The 21,603-nt window shown below is 43.4% G+C and overlaps 1 protein-coding gene across 2 annotated transcripts in view; it reads right to left on the reverse strand.

Annotated features, from left to right (window-relative positions):
* RET (ret proto-oncogene) overlaps positions 1-21,603 on the reverse strand; it is a 92,644-nt gene that overhangs the window by 45,629 nt on the left and 25,412 nt on the right. For both annotated transcript variants that reach the window (XM_026714552.2, XM_087932154.1), the window contains exons 2-3: positions 3,220-3,462; positions 25-315 (exon numbers count right to left, since the gene is read on the reverse strand). In XM_026714552.2, the coding sequence (XP_026570337.1) occupies positions 25-315; positions 3,220-3,462 (534 nt within the window). The remainder of the gene's footprint in view (positions 1-24; positions 316-3,219; positions 3,463-21,603) is intronic.

Below are 21,603 nucleotides of genomic sequence, written 5' to 3' on the forward strand. Positions count from 1 at the left end.
CCATTGAGTAAATGTAGAGTTTACCTGTGATAAGCTTGTAGGAAAGGCTGATGTTATGACACTGTTGCTGTAGGCCAAAGGACTGAAGCTGATGAAAGATTCCTGGTGGTTTGTTCTCCATGATGTGAAAAGAGAGATCCATGGCGGGAAAGCAAAACTGGCTTAACACTGGAGAACTGCACGTCGGCATGGTGGCATTGAGGACTGAGAGTTTGACCAAGGTCATCGACGCCGAGCCGAAACAGTTCTTCGCTTGGAAAGGTTTGGAAGAGAGGAAAACACGGAGCACGACTTTGGCCACTGAACTTCCCGAAGCTATAAAAGAGAGGAAGAATAGTTGACAAGGAAACACAATTGGCATGTGTGCTTATTCAATTCAATTCTCCAATGGGCCATTCAATAGAATCAATATTAATTCTCACTTAATCACACTAACCCCCTTTGAAAATGGGACCCCAGTTTTGGGAGTGAATATATAGAGCTGTAATTTTCCTTCAGAGTAGCATTAGTAATAGCACTTAGACTTATATACTGCTTCATACCCCTCTCTAAGGGAGGAAGGCTGAGTCAATAGCAATAGCATTTAGACTTATATACTGCTTCATAGTGCTTCATAGACCTCTCGGAGGGAGGGAGGGAGGGAGGGAGGGAAGAGAAGAAGGAAGGGAGGGAGGAAGGGAGGGAGAAAGGGAGATATCAATAAACTTATATACCGCTTCACAGTGCTTTACAGCCCTCTCTAAACAGCTTACAAAGTCAGCCTCTTACCCCCAACAATTTGGGTCCTCATTTTACCCACCTCGGAAGGATGGAAGGCTGAGTCAACCTTGAGCCTGTCAGGATCAAACTGCTGGCAGTTGGCAGAGTGAGTCTGCAATATGACATTCTAACCATTGCCCCATCAAGGCACAGTGAATGTGAATTTTTCCGCAAAGCTTGGATGCAGATTTAAATTATAAGCCCACCTAACCAATAGTTCATTCATAGTTCTTTTTTTTTTTAAAGGCCAATGTTTTCTCATATTTATCTGTATCCAGCCAATCTAAGGTTGAAATGCAAAATCTAAGATTGAAATGCAAGATCTAAGACTGAATGCAAAAATGTAGCACAAGGAAGCATGCCACTAATCCCTGAAGCTCATGGGAAGCAGCAGTTTCAGCTACAGGTAGTCCTTGACTTACAACCAACCACAAGGAGCCCCAAATGTCCATTGCTAAGCAAGACAGCCCCATGGCACCACCTTTCTTGCCACCACTGCTGAGTGAATCATGGCAGCCGTTAAGTTGGTAACCCGGGTTGTCAAATCTGGCTTCCCTTATTGACTTGCTTGGGAGAAGGTTGCAAGAGGGGATCAAGAGACCCAATGGCCGGAAGTATAGGCCAATGGACAAGCTTCCGAATTTTGATGACGTGACCAACGAGAGTGCTACAATGGTCGTTGGGTATGAAAAACAGCCATAAGTTCATTTTTTTCAATGCCGTTGTAACTTTGACCAGTCACTAAATGACTGTGGTCAGGATTCCAGCAATCACCCTAATTAAATCATCATTCTCGAGCCATACTTCCAAAAACTTCAAAGGATTCATTAGAGGTGACATACTGGATCTGTCCTGTGTGATGCCAACTTTGGCCTATGTTATTTACAGTCCCCTGTGACCCTGTTTCTCCCCCTCTCTGCTGGGTATGTCATAAATCAGATTCTCCAACTGAGCAACTTCACAGACTGGGCGTCATCATTCACGTTCTCCAATTAAATATATTTGCGGGGGAAAAACTCTGGTAGTTTAGTTACAATCTTTTAAAGATAACTGTTGGAATGTACTTTCAATTTCAAACTGCTGCACTTCCTCTCCTTCCCCCTTTTTTGTGGTAATTACTAAAACAGGCGTAGGAATGTTTCATGAGTTGACAAACTGGTTGTAAGTCAAAGACCACCTATATTTTTGTCCCAGGTATCTCATAAAGAACAGAGAGTAAATTCTTGAGTGAATTATTCCAGCCAACATACCATAGTTGGACGTTGGTCAAAATGGGAAGAGTTCCACTTTTTGGATGCTGAACGGCTATTTTTAAGCTCCAATCATTAAGATGTTTAAGCGATAATCTAGTATCGGTTTTCAGCTACGTTTTAATCTTAAAACATCCTTGGTGGTCAAGGGCAGATTTACAATGTCCGTTAATATTAAGAATTGATCCCACGGTACTGTAGGGAAGTTCAGAAAATAACAGGCACCCCCAACAAGAACATTTTTAATTTTTGTGATCAAAGTTCCACCTTCCTTCATCCCAAAACGCCCCACTTAGTAACTAAATAAGTCTCTCTAGACAGAAATTGGAGTCACTGACACCTTTTCGCCAATGAGTGGCACTCAAGGTCACTAATAGATTAAAAAAAATAGGATGAAACACAATTACAAACACAACACACAAACCACACTCAATGTGTCCCTCATTTTCAGCCGTGACTGAACATCCATATCAATCTGATTTTGCCTTCTCAAGGGACACTTTCCTAGCCTCCCTTCCTTGTCTATGGAGATTCTCCATCATCCAGGTCATGGTTGTCCCAAAGGTAAGCAGACTTCTTTTGTTTTTCTTTGAAGACCTTTTGCTTCTCACCCAAGAAACTTCTTCAGTTCAGTTCAAAGAAGCTTCTTGGATGAGAAGGAAAATGTTTTCAAAGAAAAGAAAAAAACAAGGTAAGAAAAACTGAGATAACATTCTTTCTCAGAGAGTCAAGGACATGTTGACCTGAAACTGAAGGAGGGGTGATTTGGGTTAATGTCAGCATTCCAACTAACCAACTCTAAACCAATGAACTCCGAGATAAACATTTACTCAAAGTTCCATTTTATTAAAGTTGTGATATTGGTATATGTGGAAAAATCCGAAACTGAGAATTCAGGGGTTTCCCTTCCCAAAAGAAAAATCAAAGACCCATCCCTGCATCCATCACCCCACCACATGGCCCAACCAAATCATTGTCCCAACCAGAGACATGCCCCCAGACACTCCCCTCCAGATGCAGGGAAACATGTCCTTGACTCTCTGAGAAAAGAATGTTGTTGAGTCTAATCTTCCACTTCTCTATGGAATCCCCCCTCCCAAATTCCCAGGCACTGAACGTGGCAGCCTCGAAGCTTCCAAATATAATATGGTTTCCAAGGCTGACACGCTTCCTACTTCCCACCCATCAGGCAGGAATTCCAGAGACTTACAAAGGAGAATGAAGTCTTCACTATCCAGACTCTTGTTGAGGTAGAGGAGTCCCGTTCTCTCGCCAATCTGAAACCAAAGATTTTGGGACCCCGTTCCGAAAGAATCTGGGACCAGACAGTAGAAAGCTTCCTCCTCTTCCGAATCTTTTAAGGCATGGAGTTGCAATAAAGGTGTACCTTCCGGTTGTTCCAGGTAAACATTTTCATGGTACGTCTTCCGGGGAAAGTACAGACCAAAGGCAACTGGAAAAGAAAGGGGGGGGGGGGATAAAATCATTGTCTATTTAAGATGCATGGTGTAAGAGCAGGTTCTTTCAAAAGACTGCTTATTAGATGTAATCCTCCGGTTAGAATAGTTTGTTTAGTGACTGTTCGACATTACAACGGCACAAACACATCATCAGTCTCAAGTCCCTTCATGCCCACGAGAAATCTCAGTCCAGCCCATCGTGAATTCCTTCTACTCTTATCTCCTGCTAATTTCCCTGGACCGTTAGTGGCTCAGATTCTTGTAGAGAATGCAACCTTACTGTCATTTGAAGTGTGTGATGACCCAAAGGGGCGTGGCACAAAGGCAACACAATCACATAAGTAAGAAGAGTCCCTTTAGTACCTCCAATTTTGCCCCCAATGTCCAGGTTATCTTCAGCTGGAGAAAAAAATTCTCCCAAGAACAGTCTTTAAGTGGAGGAAATTCAGTCCGAAAAGAAAGTACATACATACTGTAACTAAAAATCCGAACAAACCATGCTGCATTAATTAACTTGACAGGGCAGGAGAAGGAATTCCAGATTTAAAGACCAGTAAAACACACACAGTAGGAAGATGCCAGGAACCCAGATAAGCCTCGACAATACCATATAATTCATGATTTGCTCCCAACAGTTTGCTGTGTGCAACTTCCCTTATAAAATACTGTGTTCCCAGCTGCAGCTAATGAAGGGAATCAGAGCCCTTTCCTCCCCGTAAGCCACACAACTCACATTGCTCCCTTCTCCATTCCTCCCTGCATACCCTAGGAGGAAGAGGGGATGGGCCTGGATCTTCCTCTGAATTCCCTCTAACTTGGTCTACCTCTCTCCTGCTCTGCCCAGCTGGACTTTGTCCTTCCACAGCTAACGGAGCCACACTCCTACTCCCTGTCAGCTTCTCGGCCTCCCCCTCCGAATCAGATTCTGACAGGGGCATGACAAACTGTCCAGCTCTCCTGATTTTCCTGGTGCTTGACACCCACAATTGGGACCAGCGAAATCACGAGATTGTGACAGACGCACAGCCTCGCTTCCGCTGCAGTCATTACGTGAGACATCACACGATCTCGACTTGCAGTACTTGTGCCAGCTGACTCTGCTTGCTGGGAAGTATTCAAACAGCAATGTGTGATTTTGCGACACTTCAACTCTCATAAATGCCCACTGCTTGGGAAGCACACCTGGATCTCAATCACATATAGGCAAGCAACTTAGTGCTGAAATTGTTGACTTCAGCCAGCAGCTCATTTTTTAATCATCCAACATCTGATTTGCACCCAGATCCCACTCTTTCCTTAAACCTGCATTTTATAGAAAACTGTTGCCAGTTGTCTCTTTCTAGCCCCTATTTGCTTTTTTTTTTTTTTACTTCCCGCGTGGCTATACTCTGATACTTGCTTACTAAGAAACTCAGGGTGGGCCTGAGAACTGTTAATTTGTACTTGATTCACAAACAAAGAGCTTGAGTTATAAACATAGTCCTGGTCTGCAACTCATTAAAATAGCTGCATCCCTTCCTGGGAATATTTCTCCTCCGTTCATCCAGTGCTGAGTATGACGTCAAATAGCTTCATTGTAAGCATCTCTTTGTTCATCCTGACAACTCATGGCACTTCTGTTTAAGCCAACTCTCCCCTTCCTCCAAGAAGAGGCAGCCGGCAGGCAGCACAACGTTGTCGATAGGTAGGCCACGGGGTTGCCTCATTCTACCAGAGAGGAGAACACAAGAGAGAGATCGTTGATTGGTGGTGCTCTTAAAAACCATCCAACCTCCTCGGTCTCATCCCACACAGTTTGGGCTTCAATTTGAGAGCTGCGAGATAGCGAACAACCTCCACTTACCAACCATCTGTTTTATATATATATATATTACACAAGGAAAGGGGGGCACAATGCCAGCCAGCGCTGCACTGATCAAAAAGGACAACATCATCTCCCCATAAAAGAAGAATTGTTCCGTACACAGATGCTGGGAAGCCGAAGCTTTCATTCAGCGAACAGCAAAGGCAAGAACAAGCAGAAGTTGTTTCCAAGTTCTCCTCGATGGGGGAAGAGGACGATGGCTGGCATACTTTTTCTGATGCCATGAAAACACAACACTCAGAACTTCCCTGCCAGCGTCACAACACTTCTACCAGGATGAGGTTGGGAAGACGGAACTATAAGTCTATAAAGGGAACATCTGACTTGCAGATAACAGATTGACAGAGTTGGAAGGGACCTTGTAGGTCATCTAGTCCAACCTCCTGCCCAAACAGGAGGCCCTACACCATTTCTGATAGAGAGACCTCCATTCTCTTCTTGAAAGCTTCCAGTGATGAAGCTCCCACAACTTCTGAATGCCACGTCTGTTCCATCGGTTGATTGTTCTCACTGTCAAAAATTTCCTCCTTATTTCCAGGTTGAATCTCTCCTTGTTCAGTTTCTACCCATTGCTCCTTGTCTGGCCTTTGGGTGCCTTGGAGAATAGCTGGACCCCCTTCCTCCTCTCTGTAGCAGCCCCTCAAATACTGGAAGACTGCTATCCTGTCTCCCCAGGTTCTTCTCTTCCCTAGACTAGCCAACCCCGTTTCCTGCATCTGTTCATCATATGTTTGAGCCTCCAGTCCCCTCATCATCCTAGTTGCTCTTCTCTGCACTTTTTCTAGAGTCTCAATGGCTTTTTTATAGTGTGGTGACCAAAATTGGATGCAGTACTCTAGGTGTGGTTTTACTAAGGCTTTATAGAGTGGTATTAGTATCTCCCTTGATCTGGATTGTATCCCGCTGTTAATGCAACTTAGGATTGCGTTGGCTTTTTTGGCTGCTGCCGTATACACATTTGAGGAAACTATGCAATAAACCCCTCTGAAGAACACCAGGTTAGGAAAAATGAACAAAAAATACAAAATAATTCATGAAAAGTTGTCCGTTTTCGGTCAACAACTAGGCATTGTTACAGATATCACCTTCATTATACCAGCAGTCCTTGATGTACAACCATAATGAAGTTTGCCCGTAAGAGACATCTGTTGTAACAGTTGTAAAATGGGCCAGTTATGCTCTTATGAGCTTTTCTGCAGAAAAAAACTATAGCTTCAGCAAACAACTTGATTAAAGTTGGAGAAATTCTCATTTTTTTTTTACAGTGTATTTTCAGGTTTAACTTTAGGTGGTGGTATAACGTATTAAATCAAAGCAGATCTCTTTTTACACGCACAGACCAGTTTAGGTACTATATGCTATGCAATTCAGAGCATCATTGTTTTAATAATAAGGAACATTTCCTTGGTGGAATAAATCCCATTTTCCACCCTTAGCAACACGCTACATCTTCCTACTAAAAAGCCGTCATGTTATTAAAGACAATTACATTTTCCAGTGCCAATACCAAAGTCTTTAGTGCTTTAACACAGAAGGACTAACCAAGTTCGCAAGCACCCTTGATGATTGCTATTAATGTCACTAATTTCTGGCGAGGCCTTGGTTTCAGCAATCAATCAAAGTAGCTACAGGCAGATCTTTATATAGGCTGACTGTTATTAACTGTGATTGACAGCTGTGCTGCTCGGCTGCCGATATTTCACTTGTTTGGTATTTTAACAGTTTAGCTAGAAATCAGGGAAAGGCTAGGCACAGGTCCTCAGTATTCAAATTCAGAATGGATTTGGAAGGGACCTTGGATGTCTTCTAGTCCAACTGCCTGTTCAAAGCAGGAGACCTTATACCGTTGCAGACAGGTCTCTTCTTAAGAACTTCCAGTGATGAAGCACCCACGGCTTCTTGTGATAAGCTGATTCCACCGGTTGAGTGTCCTCATTGTTAGGAAGTTTCTCCTTAATTCCAAGTTGCTCCTCTCTCCTTAATTAGTTTCCATCCATTGTTTCTTGTCCTGCCTTCTGGGGTTTTGGAGAATAAGTTATTCCCTTCTTCGTTGTGGCAGCCTCTCAAATACTGGAAGACTGCTATCCTGTCACCCTTGGTTCTTCTCTTCTCTAGATTGTCCAAATCCAATTTCTGCAACCGTTCTTCATGTTTTAGTCTCCTTTGATCATCTTACTTGCTCTTCTCTGCATTTTTTTTTCAAAGTCCCAACCTTCTTTTTGTAATGCAGTGACCAAAACTGGATGCAGGATTCCAGGCGTGGCCTTTATAAAGTGGCACTTGCACTTCGCTGATCTTGATTCTATATCTCTGTTTGTACAAGCACGGATTGTATAGTAGCCTCTAAAGGAAAATTAGATTAATTTGGGTTTCTTTCCACTTCTCTGGAAAACAAGAGCAGCCGAAGGGATAAACCGAAGCTCTGTTCTCCCAAAGAGCCTCTTGGACAAGGAAATTGGAAGCGTTGTTTTAGTTTCTTCTCCGATAGGTTGCCAGACCTTCAAGAACACAACTCATCCGGCCAAGTCATTTCACCGATGTGAATATCAGCAACTGGAGCACATATTTCCCCATAGAAGGGATCGACATGAAGTGTTTCCTTTTCTGCAAGGCCTTTTCTTTCGATACCCTTCAGTTTTGGTTTGATTCTAGGTTTTACTGTCTGGATTGTTTTCAAAACATTTCAAACATTTTTTTAAAAAATTGCAATGTGTTTTCTGAACTGTACGCTGCCTGCCCAGAGTCATTGTCTAAGACAGGGGTGTCCAACCTTGGCAACTTTAAGACTTGTGGACTTCAACTCCCAAAGCTGGCTGAGGAATTCTGGGAGTTGAAGTCCACAAGTCTTAAAGTTGCCAAGGTTGGACACCCCTGACCTAAGATGAAGTGGCCATAGACATGGAACAAAAGAAGATATAAATATATATATATATAATAAAGGACAAACAAATAAGAATGTGGCCGGTCCTTTACAGCAAATCCTTGCCTATCCAGCAATTCATTTAGTGATCATTCGAAGTTCCAGTGGCGCTGAAAAAAAGTGACTTATGATCATTTTTCACACTTAACGACTGTTGCAGCATGCCCATGAACGCATGATCAAAATTCAGACCCTTGGCAACTGATTCATACCTACGACCATTCCTGCATCCCCGAGGTCTTTCACGACCTTTGGACAAGCAGGGTCAACGGGGAAGCCAGATTCATTTAATGACCAAGTGACTCACTTAATGACCGTGGCCAGAAAAGTCGTAAAATGGGGCAAAACTCACCTAACAACATAGGTTTGGGGGCTTCATTGTGGTCATAAGTCAAGGCCTACCTGTTCTTAGTTGGTAAATTTAAAGGGTAAGAAGAAGCAGTAGGCAGCTAGCAGAAGAAAAAGAATGCGTGCCCAAAGAGTAAATAAAAATGAAATAAAGTGAAAATTGAATAGAATACAGAGTAGGTATGCACATCCACAGAGGAAAGAGAAATTAACTTGCTGTGGGGTCTTTGAAAAACACTCTGAGCTTGGTTGTTTTCTTGCAGACATCTCATTACCCAACTAGGTAACCTCACCAGTGCTAGAAGAGAGAGAGGTTTGTGGGAAGGAAGAGGAGGAGGAGGTCCTTGGATGTTTTCTTGCAGACGCCTCATTACCCAACTAGGTAACCTCATCATTCTTGATGTTACCTGATGGGGTAATGAAACTTCTGCAAGAAAACCACCAAGCTCAGAGAGCACCAAGGACCCCATATTTTCTTCAGGGTCTGTTAATATAAAATATACTTGGTTTTTTTTTTTTTTTAAAAAAAGTCTCTGTACATCAATAGCTGCTTTACTAAATGTGCATCCTTTCTTTTTCTCAAGGATTTTTGAGGGACGTTGAAAGTTCCTCTTTGCCTTTTATCTGCAGAGAGCGGGCCAAGTTGATTTCCACTGCCAAGAAGGAATTTAAATTCCTGGATTTCCCCTGCCCAAAACTCGAATCACTAGTTATCCCCAGCCTGTACAAAGGAAAGGCCAATGACGTTTTCATCTCCCATGCTTACAAAACCAAAAACTTAACAGTCACGGGATGCAACAACGCTCTCTCGTTAGGAAGAGACCTTGCTCATCTCCATTTGTTCTCTTGGCACCCTCTCAAAGTATTTCAAAGGAAATATGGATGGGTGAGATCAGGTTGTTGTTCTCATGTTTTGATCTTCAGCCCAAGTTCTTATCTCGACAGCTGTCTGTCCCAAAGAGATTCTCCACAATCTTTGTCGGTAAATAAAGCAGTAGTTTATCCATCTGAGATTTCGCGGGCCCTGATAGGGAATATCTAAAGTGTAAAAATGACAAGCTACTTACATGGCATTACAATTAGCTTAAAAGGAAAAAGGAAACATCTTCCGGTACGATCAGAGACCCTTCTTTAATATTAATGACGATGCTATTAGTTTTCTGCCTTAGCTTAAACAACAATATTTCACTGAAAAGTAACCTGTTGAACAAAGGCAGGCCAAAAGCTCGAATCAACTTGCTAGTTGGATTGAATATTCTCGCCTACCAAACTAGCTACAGGTAACCACGGGTCTATGACAACTCGCAATGGCCAACTCTCCATGGTCTATTGGCCACTGCTAACTCATCACATCCAACTCACCACAACCAACTCACCATGGACAATTCACCACAACCAACTCACCATGGCCAATTCACCATAGCCAACTCTCCATGGTCTATTGGCCACTGCTAACTCATCACATCCAACTCACCACAACCAATTCACCATGGACAATTCACCACAACCAACTCACCATGGCCAATTCACCATAGCCAACTCTCCATGGTCTATTGGCCACTGCTAACTCATCACATCCAACTCATCATATCCAACTCGCCACATCCAACTCACCGCAACCAACTTGCTACATCCAACTCTCCATAGCCAACTCTCCATGGCCTATTTGCCACTGCTAACTCGGCATGGCCAACTCGCCATGGATGAAGAATTTAGTCTCAAGAACCCATTGCTTCAACTCTATGGAATCCATCTGAACACCTTGCAAGATCAAAAGACCATGTCCTTTTAGGTGCAAATCTATGTTTTTCTTTCATGATGATGCACCTTTGGAAGAACCATGACCTGGATGACTGAGAATCTTTACAGACTTTTAGCCCTACGATTTGGGATGAACACCCTTCGAATGAGTAGCAATGGATTTCCAGAGGAAAAAACTGCAGACTACAGGAACCAAGAGCACCACTCATGTGACCCTGAGGACACAGATAAACCTCCAAGTGGCCTCAACGACCCTCTGAAAGGATGCAAGTGACCAGCTATCTGCAAGGAGTATCAATCCTTCCATTCCCCACCATCCAATCAGAGCTGGAGGAGCTTCTAGGGTGAGAAGCGAAATGTCTTCAAAAGAAAAAACAAGAAAATCCATTTGTCTCCTGAAAAAGCACCTCTGGGAAAGTAACCCAGTTGTTAAGTGAAACCTGGTTTCCACGTGGAATATGCTTGTCAAAAGGTCGCCAAAGAGGATCATGTGACTCCCGGAGGCTGCGACTGTCATAAAGACGAACCAGTTGCCAAGGGTTTGAATTTTGATCACACGACCTTGAGGATGCTGCAACAGTTATGCGAAAAAGGACTGCAAGTTGCTTTTTTCAGTCCTGTTGTAACTTTGAACAATCCCACAACACGAATGGTTGTCAGTTGTAAAATCATCCTTCCTGCAGTCTTTGCATTCACCCTAGTACAGTGGTGGCTAACCTTTTGGGGCTCCCAGGATGTAATGCTTGCACACACACACACCCATGTCCCCTGCATATTCGCACGTGATTCCTCCAGCACCCCCCACCCCTTACCTCCACTGCACCTCCCAGCTGATTTTCGGCCTCCCAGAGGCTCGAGGGAAGCCTCTGCAGTCTTTGTATGTCAAAAAATGGGCCCATTTAGTCACTTCTGGTATTTCCGGAAACAAAGGCTGCAGAGGTTTCCCTCAAGCCTCTGAGTAGCCGAAAAAGGCCTCATATGGGCCAAAAATCAGTAGGGAGGCGAGCGCATGCACAATGAAGTAAGTTTGCCTGGGCCTTGGGTGCCCACACAAATGGCTATGTGTGCCACTTGTGGCACGCATGCCATAAGTTTGCCACCATGGCCCTAGTATGTAAATTCCACAGCTTGGTCCTTTTCAACAGAGATCCATTGAAACAAGAGAGATCAGATTTAATGGCCACTTGATCTCTACCCTTCCTCTCTTTTGGTTATTTAGAAGAGCCCATTTTAAGACAGGAGGGGGGGATATCCTGTTCCATAGCAGAAGAACACTATTAGGTTGGATGTAGACCACTGCCAAGTCTGGCATTAAAATCCCCAGGCGTTATGATAATGGCAATAGAATTAAATCCAGAGTATAATCCTCCAGTTTATATCAGTTAACATAACTTGATACCACAAGGCACCAGAGAGGAAAGTAGATGCTGGTTAGCAACAATTTGTACCCAGTAAGTTTCAGGTTTAAGGCAAGAAACAGAGATAGGCATCTATATTCCTTATTTCCTGGTTTCTTTAACGGCATTCCTCAAAGGCCCCCATTCTCTGGACAGCATGCAACAACCATAAACTACCTAAAAAAACCTAAAAAAACCCCAGGTCCCAATGCTAGTAGTCCTCAATTCATTTAGTGGCCACTAGAAGTTACGATGACACTGCAAAAAATGTGATTTACAGCTGAGAAAAGCAACCTAGAACTAAGGAGAAAGTTCCTGATGGTGAGAACAATTAACCGGTGGTATGTCTTGTCTCCAAAATTGTGTGTGCTCAAACACTGGAGGGTTTTAAGAAGATATTGGACATCAATTGGTCCAGAATGGGACAGGGTTTTGTCTCGAGCAGGGGGTTGGACTAGAAGACTTCCAAGATCCCTTCCAACTCTGCTATTCTGTTATGGAAGAAGTAAGGCAATACGTTGTGTCCAACAGGCTTCCTAGTTCCTACTAACCAGGTGAAAGTAAGAAAGCGGGAGATAAAAATCTGCCCAGCTTCCACTGGAAAGGAAGGGCTTGCAGTGCTCCAGACCAATGTTCAGATGATGATGATGATTTATGGCCTTGCTAGAACTAGACAGGTGTAGCTAGGTTGTGATGACTCTGCCGGATGGTTCTCCAGATATCTCTCCAGATGTTGGCTCTGAGGAAGATGGACCAGTTCCAGGCACATCTGGAGCAGAGTTGGTCAATGGCTACTGCAGCCCAGCTGCAGCAGGATAGCCCAGAGGCTCCAGGTGGGAAAACCATGCAGCTGCAGCTGGTCAGTGAAGAGGACGAGGAACTGCCTGCTGCACTGATCCAAGAACACGTCGTGCAAAGAAAAGGCAGGAGCAGAGGTCAGCCCAAGGAGGCAGCCTCACCCTTCTGTACCAGAAGCTGGCTGTTTAGCACAACAGACAGATGGAGGCCATGCTGGCAACAGTATATTCATTTCCTAGCTGTGTGTTTCCTGGTCATTGTGACCCCTGCCTCGTTTCAGATTGACATCGTGCCTCGACTTGGATCATGCCTTGTGAACTCTGGATGTTTCTTGCCTCATGCACTCTCTTGTGTTGTGGATTTAATTTCACCTGGTGGGTTTATCTTGTTTGGGAAACTTTCAAGTGCCTTGGGACTCGCTGGCCATTGCTCCGTGGACTAGCATCAATCTATTTGTGGCTGGACTTAACTGGGATAGTTCTGGGGTTTTGGTGAAGGGAGTTGCAGGGGGAATAACTTGTTTCCCCCAAAATAAGACCCTGTCTTATAATTTTTGCCACCAAAAAAGGCACCAGGTCTTATTTTTGGAGGATGTCATCCACTGCATCGTCCCTGGCCTCCTTTTTACTGTCAGAGGCCTTCAGGAACTTTTTCTTCTGCGGCCGGCAAGGCTTTCCTGAAGGTCTCTACAGCTGATAACAGAGCTCTGGATCGATCCTGAGCTTTGTTATCCGCTACAGAAGCCTTCAGGAAAGCCGTGCCAGCTGCAGAAGAAATGGGCTGGCAAGGCAGGTGTCGTGGTATGGGCTGGCAAGGCAGGTGGGCTGGCAAGGCAGGTGTCCGAAGGTCAGTAGTAGGGCAGCTGTACCCACCACCACCACCCTTGCTTAATTTTTATCCATCTACTTTGGAGTGGGTGGGATCTTAATTAGGGCTTATTTTGGGGGTAGGACTTATATTGGGCACACATGTAAAAATCAAGATAGGACTTACTTTCAGGGTGAGTCATATTTTCAGGAAAACAGGATATTAATAAACCCACTAAACCACAGTTATGTGTGTATGTGTATGTATGGGTAGGACAGCATATAGACAGAGTAAGAAACCACTGTAAATCCTCCGTTTTAACATATACAGACCCGCAATCCAGTCCAAAGACTCTTCAGTGTGACTTACAGCTACCACAGCAGTTTCAATGCCAAATCCCGATTGGAAACTGGACTGAAATGAATCCAAGACATTAACATTATTCAAAATTATCTGGATTTTGAAGCGTTTGAAGTCCAGACAGAAACGGCAAGTGTTCCAGTTCTTCTCCTTAATACAGAAAAATGATGGTTGTTTGTGCCAGATGTCACATTACAGTATGGGCTATGTTTCATTTATGCGGCATTAATACCGAGGGAGAAATTGTGGCGTATTTAATTAGGGAAGAAGCGAGTCATAATAAAACATAGTACAAAAAGCCACAGACAGCTTTTCCTCAAACCCTAGAAAGTTATTTCATTGCGCCACCCTTGTCTTCTTTCTTCTACAAAAATTTTTCCTACATGCAAGGAGCAGAAAATACCATTTCTCATGCCAACAGTATTTGCGATACTTTCCATGAAAGTTGCTTTTGTTCCTTTTTTTTTTTAATTAACCAATGTTCAGCATTTAACTGAACATCACTGTTCAAGTATTTCTGGGAAAAAGGTAATTCTTTGCCACTTGGGTAAAACACAAGATATTCTCAAAAAAGAAGCCAAAACTATTTTTTACTGTCTTTAATCTTGAATATTGATTTCATGCATGGGAGTTGAATAAGGTCTCTCTTTTTATGCTTACAGTCTCTAAAGGAAAGTAATCACCAACTAATTTAAGGGTGAGCAAATCCAGGGAATTTTTGATCCACATCATTTGTCCAGATTGTGGTCTTATTTCTGCGTTAATTGCATTTAAAATCTACCATAAAACCCTCAGTGATGATAGATGCATCATTCCCATCTGCTGGGTATTGTTTCCTGAGTGCTGAAACATAGAGTTGCACAAACTATCATTTGCACCAAACTTTCTACACACAAGAAGAATTTACAACACCCCACGACATGTAGAATGCACACACAATAGCAAACGGTGGTTTACCCCACCAGCTACTCTAGGATAAAACCCATCATCCACCAGAATTGATGACCCCTGTATCTATGGTGCACTGTCACCTGGGAAGAGGCCTCGACGTCAACCACACAAGTGCTACAAAGATGAGGAAGGTTCAGGACAAGAAGCAATGGATGGAAACTAATCAAGAAGAGAAGCAACCTGGAGCAAAGGAGAAATTTCCTGACAGTGAGAACAATTAACTAGTGGAACAACTTGCCACCAGAAATTGTGAATTCTCCAACACTGGAAGTTTTAAAGAAGAGATTAGACAACCCTTTGTCTACAATGGTATAGAATTTCCTGCTTGACTTGAAGACTTCCAAAGTCCCTTCCAACTCTGTTATGCTATAATTCTGTCACATCCTGTTTCATTGAGCAACGTAATAGTTACAGGACATAGTTAATGAAAGACTTAATCAAGCCTACAAGTGTTCTCAAATTGGGTACAGAGGGTCTCTCTCTGACTCCAGGTAGCATTTACTAAAGGTCCTTCAAGCGAGGCCCAAATGAACGCTTTCGTATACCTCTCCTCCAAACAACGGGAAGCAAAGTTGAAGTACACCAAGGATACTGCAACTGACCAAAAGCAAAGAGGTTGACACTGACAGAAAACATGATGATTTGTTGCCAAAGCAACAAGAAAGGAAACACTGGTTAAATCCAAATGACGGCGGAGAATTACGAAAACAGACACACAGCCCTCCTAATTCACAGGAACAGAAAAAAGGAAACAGGAAACACAATCATACTTGCTAGGATCTGTTACTGAAGTCCATCTTAATAAAGTAGATTTAGGCTTTTGTGGAGTCTGCATGTTAGTTTAGTCTGTCTTCTGGAGCTGAAAGAACAGGTGTGCAGTGGTGGGATTCGAATAATTTAACAACCGGTTCTCTGTCCTAATGACCGGCTGGGTGGGTGTGGCCATGGTGGGCATGGCCAGGGGTGTGACAGGCAGCACTCAGCCTCCTGCACCCCCTGGCAACAAAAATGGGCTTGGGGGGGCACTGCACCCCCGTGCCCTGTTTTGGGCCTATTGGGCCTTCCTGTGGCCCCGGGAGAAAAAACAGGCCACGTTTTGGGCCTAGTAGGCTTCCCTGCACTTACCTGAGAGCCAAAACAGGGCGCATGGGAAGTCCTTGGAAGGGGTGGGGTGGGGCCAGCCAGCAATTTAACAACCAGTTCGGCCGAAGTGGTGCAAACCGGTTGAATCCCACCACTGCAGGCATGGAGTGTCCTTTTCTGACGGGGATTTCTGCTCTTCTGCTCACTCACACGCACACATAACGGACGGTGGTTTGGTGGGTTTCTTAATAGTCCCTAGCAATTCTGTTCACCAAAAACCCAGAACTGTTCCAATCAGTGGTGGGATTCTCCCGTTTTTACCACTGGTTCTATGAGAGAGCGCTTTGCACGCATGCGCGGCAACAATAAACCAATGTTAGGCTTCAAAACGGACCTTGTGTTCAGCACTGATGAATAAAACAGCTGAGGCGCGGCAATTCCGCTCTTCCCCGCAAATCAGTTGAGCTCACTATCAAGGAAATAAAGGAAAAGGCCTGGGACCAGCTGCTCACCAGCATTACCGGTTCAGGAGAACCGGTGTGAACCGGCAACATCCCACCACTGATCCCAATTAAGTCCAGCCAAAAGCAGAACAATGCTAGTCCTCAGAACAAATGGCTAAGGAGTCCACAAGACACTTGACAGTTTCCCGAACGAGATAAACCCTGTACAAGTGCTTTTATATCTTTCAGAAAGATCTCCTTTGCAACGCATGTGGAATCGGAAGGCTTCACTTCAAAAATAGTGTTTGAGAGGATTGCTTAAAAAAAAACCTACTAAAAAGGAAAATACTGTCCAGTCTATGGACAGTATTTGTGTGTATGTGTGTTTGTGTAGACACACACATACACACACACACACACACACACACTCACAGAGGCAGACATTCAGGCTGCTTCTAGAAAGTGTGCGATCTCCTTTAGAAACACGGAAAGATAAAACGCACAACCATGATACTTTTGCACTGATTTGAAGTGACTGCTTTACTTTTTAACTAATATTCATGACTAGGCACAGCTGGAAGTTACTTTCTTTCAAAAAAAAAGTAAGTGGTTGAGAAAATCCAAGGATTTACACATATTATCTCTCTCTTTTCCTTTTTATTTCTCTCTCTCTGTGTGTGTGTGTGTGTGTGTGTGTGTGTGTTTGTGTGTGTGTGAGGGAGAGAGTTTTCATATTTACACATGTTCAGCAGGTGGGAAAAAGGGACTACTTAAGCCCTAATGTCTTTCCTAGGTAGCTTTTAAGTGCTTATTTCGGAATTAAACTCTCAGTGAGCATTAAATGTAAACCTTGGCAGGATTCCATTTTAAAGGGAGTGGGGAAAACAATGCCAGAATTTTATTCTCTGTAAATGGTTTTTTTTTTTTTTTTTTGGCCTCCAACGTCCAAATCAAAAGCTTTCTTTCTGTGTGCCTTTTGTCTTAATTGTTTTGTTTTTCCTTGTTTTACAATTACTTTAATGGCGTTCTGTGCAGTGGGAGAGATTTCAATTAGCTGCAGAGTTGGTGTTTTCCACCCCACCCTCTAAAAAATTGCCATGTTTATGGATATCATTTACTGGCAAGTGGAAAGACCCCCCGAGAAGTGTAGAAAAATCAAAGCAGGCTAGGACAGAGCTTAACTTTCAATAAACTTCGATGGATCGCCAACTGATTTTTCTCTTGGCAATGAAGAAAACACTCTGTCCTGCCAGGAAGAAATTCAAATATAATTGCTATTGCCTTGATCACTTTTCCAAGCCACCAAACTTATTATATACAGCATGACATTCAAAAGAGATGGACAAATACAGGCAATCCTTGCCTTATGCCCACAATGGAGCCCAAAATTGACACTGAGACATTTGTTAAGTGAGGTTTGCCCTATAGAGGACTCTTCGACAGTCATAATTATGAAAGTGCTCAAATTTTGATCTTATGCTACAACAGTCGTAAGTGTGAAAAACTATCATAAGTCTTTTTTATTCAGTACCATTGTAACTTTGAACTGTCACTAAACAAACTTCGAAAGCTGAGGACTTATCTGTACTGGTAAATTCCCAATAGAAAATAAAAAGGTTGCCTTCCAAGCATGAGGTTCTTCCCTTTAAAAATGATCAAGCTAATGAGAGAAGTCCTGCCAACAATTTTCAAATTATTACATACTGATTTTTTTCTGATTTTTGTTGTGGTTTGACAGCAGCCGGTACAGATGGCAGTGGAATTGGACAGTGGGGAAGAAGGGGGATCAGTCTGGGAGTCTGGAGAGGACTTGAACCAGGGTCCTGCATCCTATGCGGAGATGGGGCCAGGACCATCTGGGAGTGGAGTGCTGCCTTCGGAGCCTCTGTAGTCTGGCAGCACCGAGGCAGAGGAACAAGGAGAGCCTGTCCCCAGTGCATGTGTGCACAGAGCTGCTAGAAGATGAGAGCAGCTGAAGCAGAAGGGGCGACTCAGGAGTAAGGCTGGGAGGTGATTGCCCCCCCCATAAGGGATAAAAGTCAGGGCAAGATGACGAAACCTTTGCAGGAAGCAAAGTCATTCGTTCCGTTCAGATTCATTCTTGAAACTCTTTGTACTTTGGTTGGTTTCTTTTCTTGTTCATTTGACACTTCTGTTATTGGCAGCACTTCACAGGAAAGAAAGGTGGGTGCTTATCTCGAGGAACTGTTTGAGATTCATTACTGGCTGGGAATGAAAATAATGCCCAGCGTTGCAATAAAACAAGACTTGTTTTTAAAATAAGCGTGCACATCATTACGGTCTAGGAAGCCTTGATCAGAACAATTTTTGAGAAGCTAAGGAGAATCAGACTCAGGTAACGTCGGGATGGACAACTATCAGAGAATCCCAGGTTGTAGGCTAGATAAAACTACATCAATCAATCAATAGATCAATGTGTCAATGAAGTCTAGCTCAAATCTAACGAGATTTTATTTTAGTGGCAAGAGAACCTATCCTGGTTTGACCTGGAACCGGATTTAAGCTGTATTTTAAAATATGGCTTAGAATATTAAGCCCCTGTGAACAATAGAGATGGAAGGGACCTTGGAGGTCTTCTAGTCCAAACCCTTGCTGAAGAAGGAGACCTTCTACCATTTCACCAACGGTGGTCCAATATCTTCTTTAAAAACCTTTCAGGTTGGACCTGATTTCATAAGAAATTAAAGAATGTCAGAGACAGGAAATTCAATTCTCAAAGAGGCCTTTTCTTCCAATCTCTTTTTTTCCAAGGTGTTTTCTACTCCACAAGAACTAAAGGGGGCAGATTCACAACCTCACTTCCACTACAATCATTAAGTGAGATAGCACATGGACACGACTTGTGATGCTATTGCCAGCTTCTTCATGGATTCCTCCTTGTTGGAAGCCATCTGTGAAACACATACATGCTCGTGCGGCTATGAGACATGTTTGTAAAGTGCCCAAACTTTGATCATGTGACCACAGGATGTTGCACTGCTTGTAAGTGTGGGAACTCTGTCTATGGAGCTTCTCAGTCATCCAGGTCATGGTTGCCCCAAAGGTGTTTTTTTCAAGAGGCAACTGGACTTTCTGGTTTTTCTTTGAAGACGTTCAGCTTCTCATCCAAGAAGCTTCTTCAGCTCCGATTCTATGGAGATTCTCAGTCATCCAGGCGAGTTGTCTCAATGGTGCATTTTCAAAAAGCAACTGGACTTTCTGGTTTTTCTTTGAAGACGTTTAGCTTCTCATCCAAGAAGCTTCTTCAGCGAAGTGCAAGGACTATGTTATGGCCAATCCCAAAGATGCCAGATGAACCACAGTCTGAGGCACTGCAGACACAGGAGATGGGGCTGTCCAGTAACCAACAGGCATAGCTCCCTCTTATTTCTAAAAATGCAGAATCTCAGCTGCTTCCCCTTCCCGTCATGGGGACCTGCCATGCACAGAGAAGAGCAAGCTAGAAAATTTCATGGGATTTCTGTACTTGAAGCTCATGAAAAGTGAAGGAGGTGGAATTAACATCTCCCAAATGTTGAGACTCTAGGAGTTGCCTTCAAGAGAAGACGTCCAACTCATCGCTGAGCTAACCCATTCTGGGCTTCATCCCAAGCAATGGAAATAAATTTAACCAAAAAGACCAGTTCATAGGCCCAACGCACAAAGCTAATCAAGAAAAAACACAGACCAAGCTTAGGATCTTCTTCCAACACAGATACTAGGACTTTAATATCATCTTTAACAAGATTCTGGTGGACCACAACCTGACAACATACCTGAAGCAACTGGAAGATGATGTGATGCCAGGAGATGCCCTGTCTCTGAGATAACCACATGGCTGGAAGACAGAGCTCCCTATTATTTGGTAAGTAGATGAATGTTCAAAGCATCTGGGAAAATCTGATTTTCTGTTGCTAGGGGAAAAAAAAACTGTGGGTGGTGCAAAGGGGTGGGAATTGCTAATCATGGTCTAATAATATTTTTTGTTAACATTAATTAACAGATGTTCACAGGCATGCTGAGGCTTGGACTAGGCCCATGCTTAGTCCCAATGCATTGTTGTACGCAGAAAGATTCCAGAAAGTACGTTGAGAAAGAGCCAACTTCTAGCACTGCAGAACTGGCTGAAGGTCTCTCTTGAAAATACCTTTCCTGCACGTTAGATCAGCTCTTGACTGTGATTCCTCAGTGCAAAGATGACCCAATGAAACAAAAAAAATTCCCTATATTTCAAGTTCCATATGAAAAAAGTACCTTTTCTCATGACGAGGCCACCTGAGACTAGGATCTCCATTTAAAGAGAAGAGTTGAAACTTGGCTGAACTTCCTTTCCTCCACAGAGAGCTTCATTATTGGAGAAAAAAACCCCAAATGAAAATGGCTCAAAGGCTCCAACTTTGATCCTTTAAAATTGGCTGGAATAAGACCAAGCGGTTATCACCTCTGGGTTCAGCATATGGCCAGCATACATTCTCATACGGTATGGATAGAGTTACAATAGTACTTCCTGGTTATCTCATTGCTTTAAAGTTTAAAGCAATGAATAAATTCTCTTCCCAATTGGGCCAGAGGAGATCTCAGCAGGACTATATATAGTCCCCTCGACTTATAACCACACTGAAAGAATTGATTTATGACCGGTCATTGAACCAAGAAAGATATAGAGATTCAGACTATGGTTTAATTTAACCACTCCTTGGTATTTGGATCCTCAGAACCAAATGCTTTATCTGTGGTAGAGGAATTGTAAACCCTTGTTAAAGGTAAGGTAAAGGTAAAGGTTCTCCTTGCACATCCGTGCTAGTCATTTCCGGCTCTAGGGAGCAGTGCTCATCTCCGTTACAAATCCGAAGAGCCAGCGCTGTCCAAAGACATCTCCGTGGTCATGTGGCCAGCAGGACTAAATGCCGAAGGCGCATGGAACGCTGTTCCCTTCCCACCAAAGTGGTGTCTATTTTTCTACTTGCATTTTTTATATGCTTTCGAACTGCTAGCTTGGCAGAAGCTGGGACAGGTAGTGTGAGCTCATTCCATTACGCAGCGCTGGGGATTCGAACCGCCGAACTGCTGACTTTTCTGATCAACAAGCTCAGCCACTGAGCCACCGCGTCCCTTCTTGTTAAAGATAAAGTACTATAAACACAGGCTCCAACCGCTTTAAACCAAAAATACAGAACACAGAATCATAGGGCTGGATGGGGCCTCAGAGATCTTCTATTCCAACCACTGCTCAAGGCACCATCCCAGTGAAATGGGTCTTGAAAGCCTTCAGTGATGGAGCACCCACAACCCCAAGAGTCAAGCTATTCCACTGATTAATTGTTCTCACCATCAAGAGAATTTCCCCCCAATTCTAGGTTGAATTTCTCTTCTATGATCTTCTACCCATTGCTTCTTGTCCT

The sequence above is a fragment of the Pseudonaja textilis genome, chromosome 4 (assembly GCF_049901715.1).
Source record: "Pseudonaja textilis isolate UNSWEBS1 chromosome 4, rPseTex1.2, whole genome shotgun sequence".
Classification (NCBI taxonomy): domain Eukaryota; kingdom Metazoa; phylum Chordata; class Lepidosauria; order Squamata; family Elapidae; genus Pseudonaja; species Pseudonaja textilis.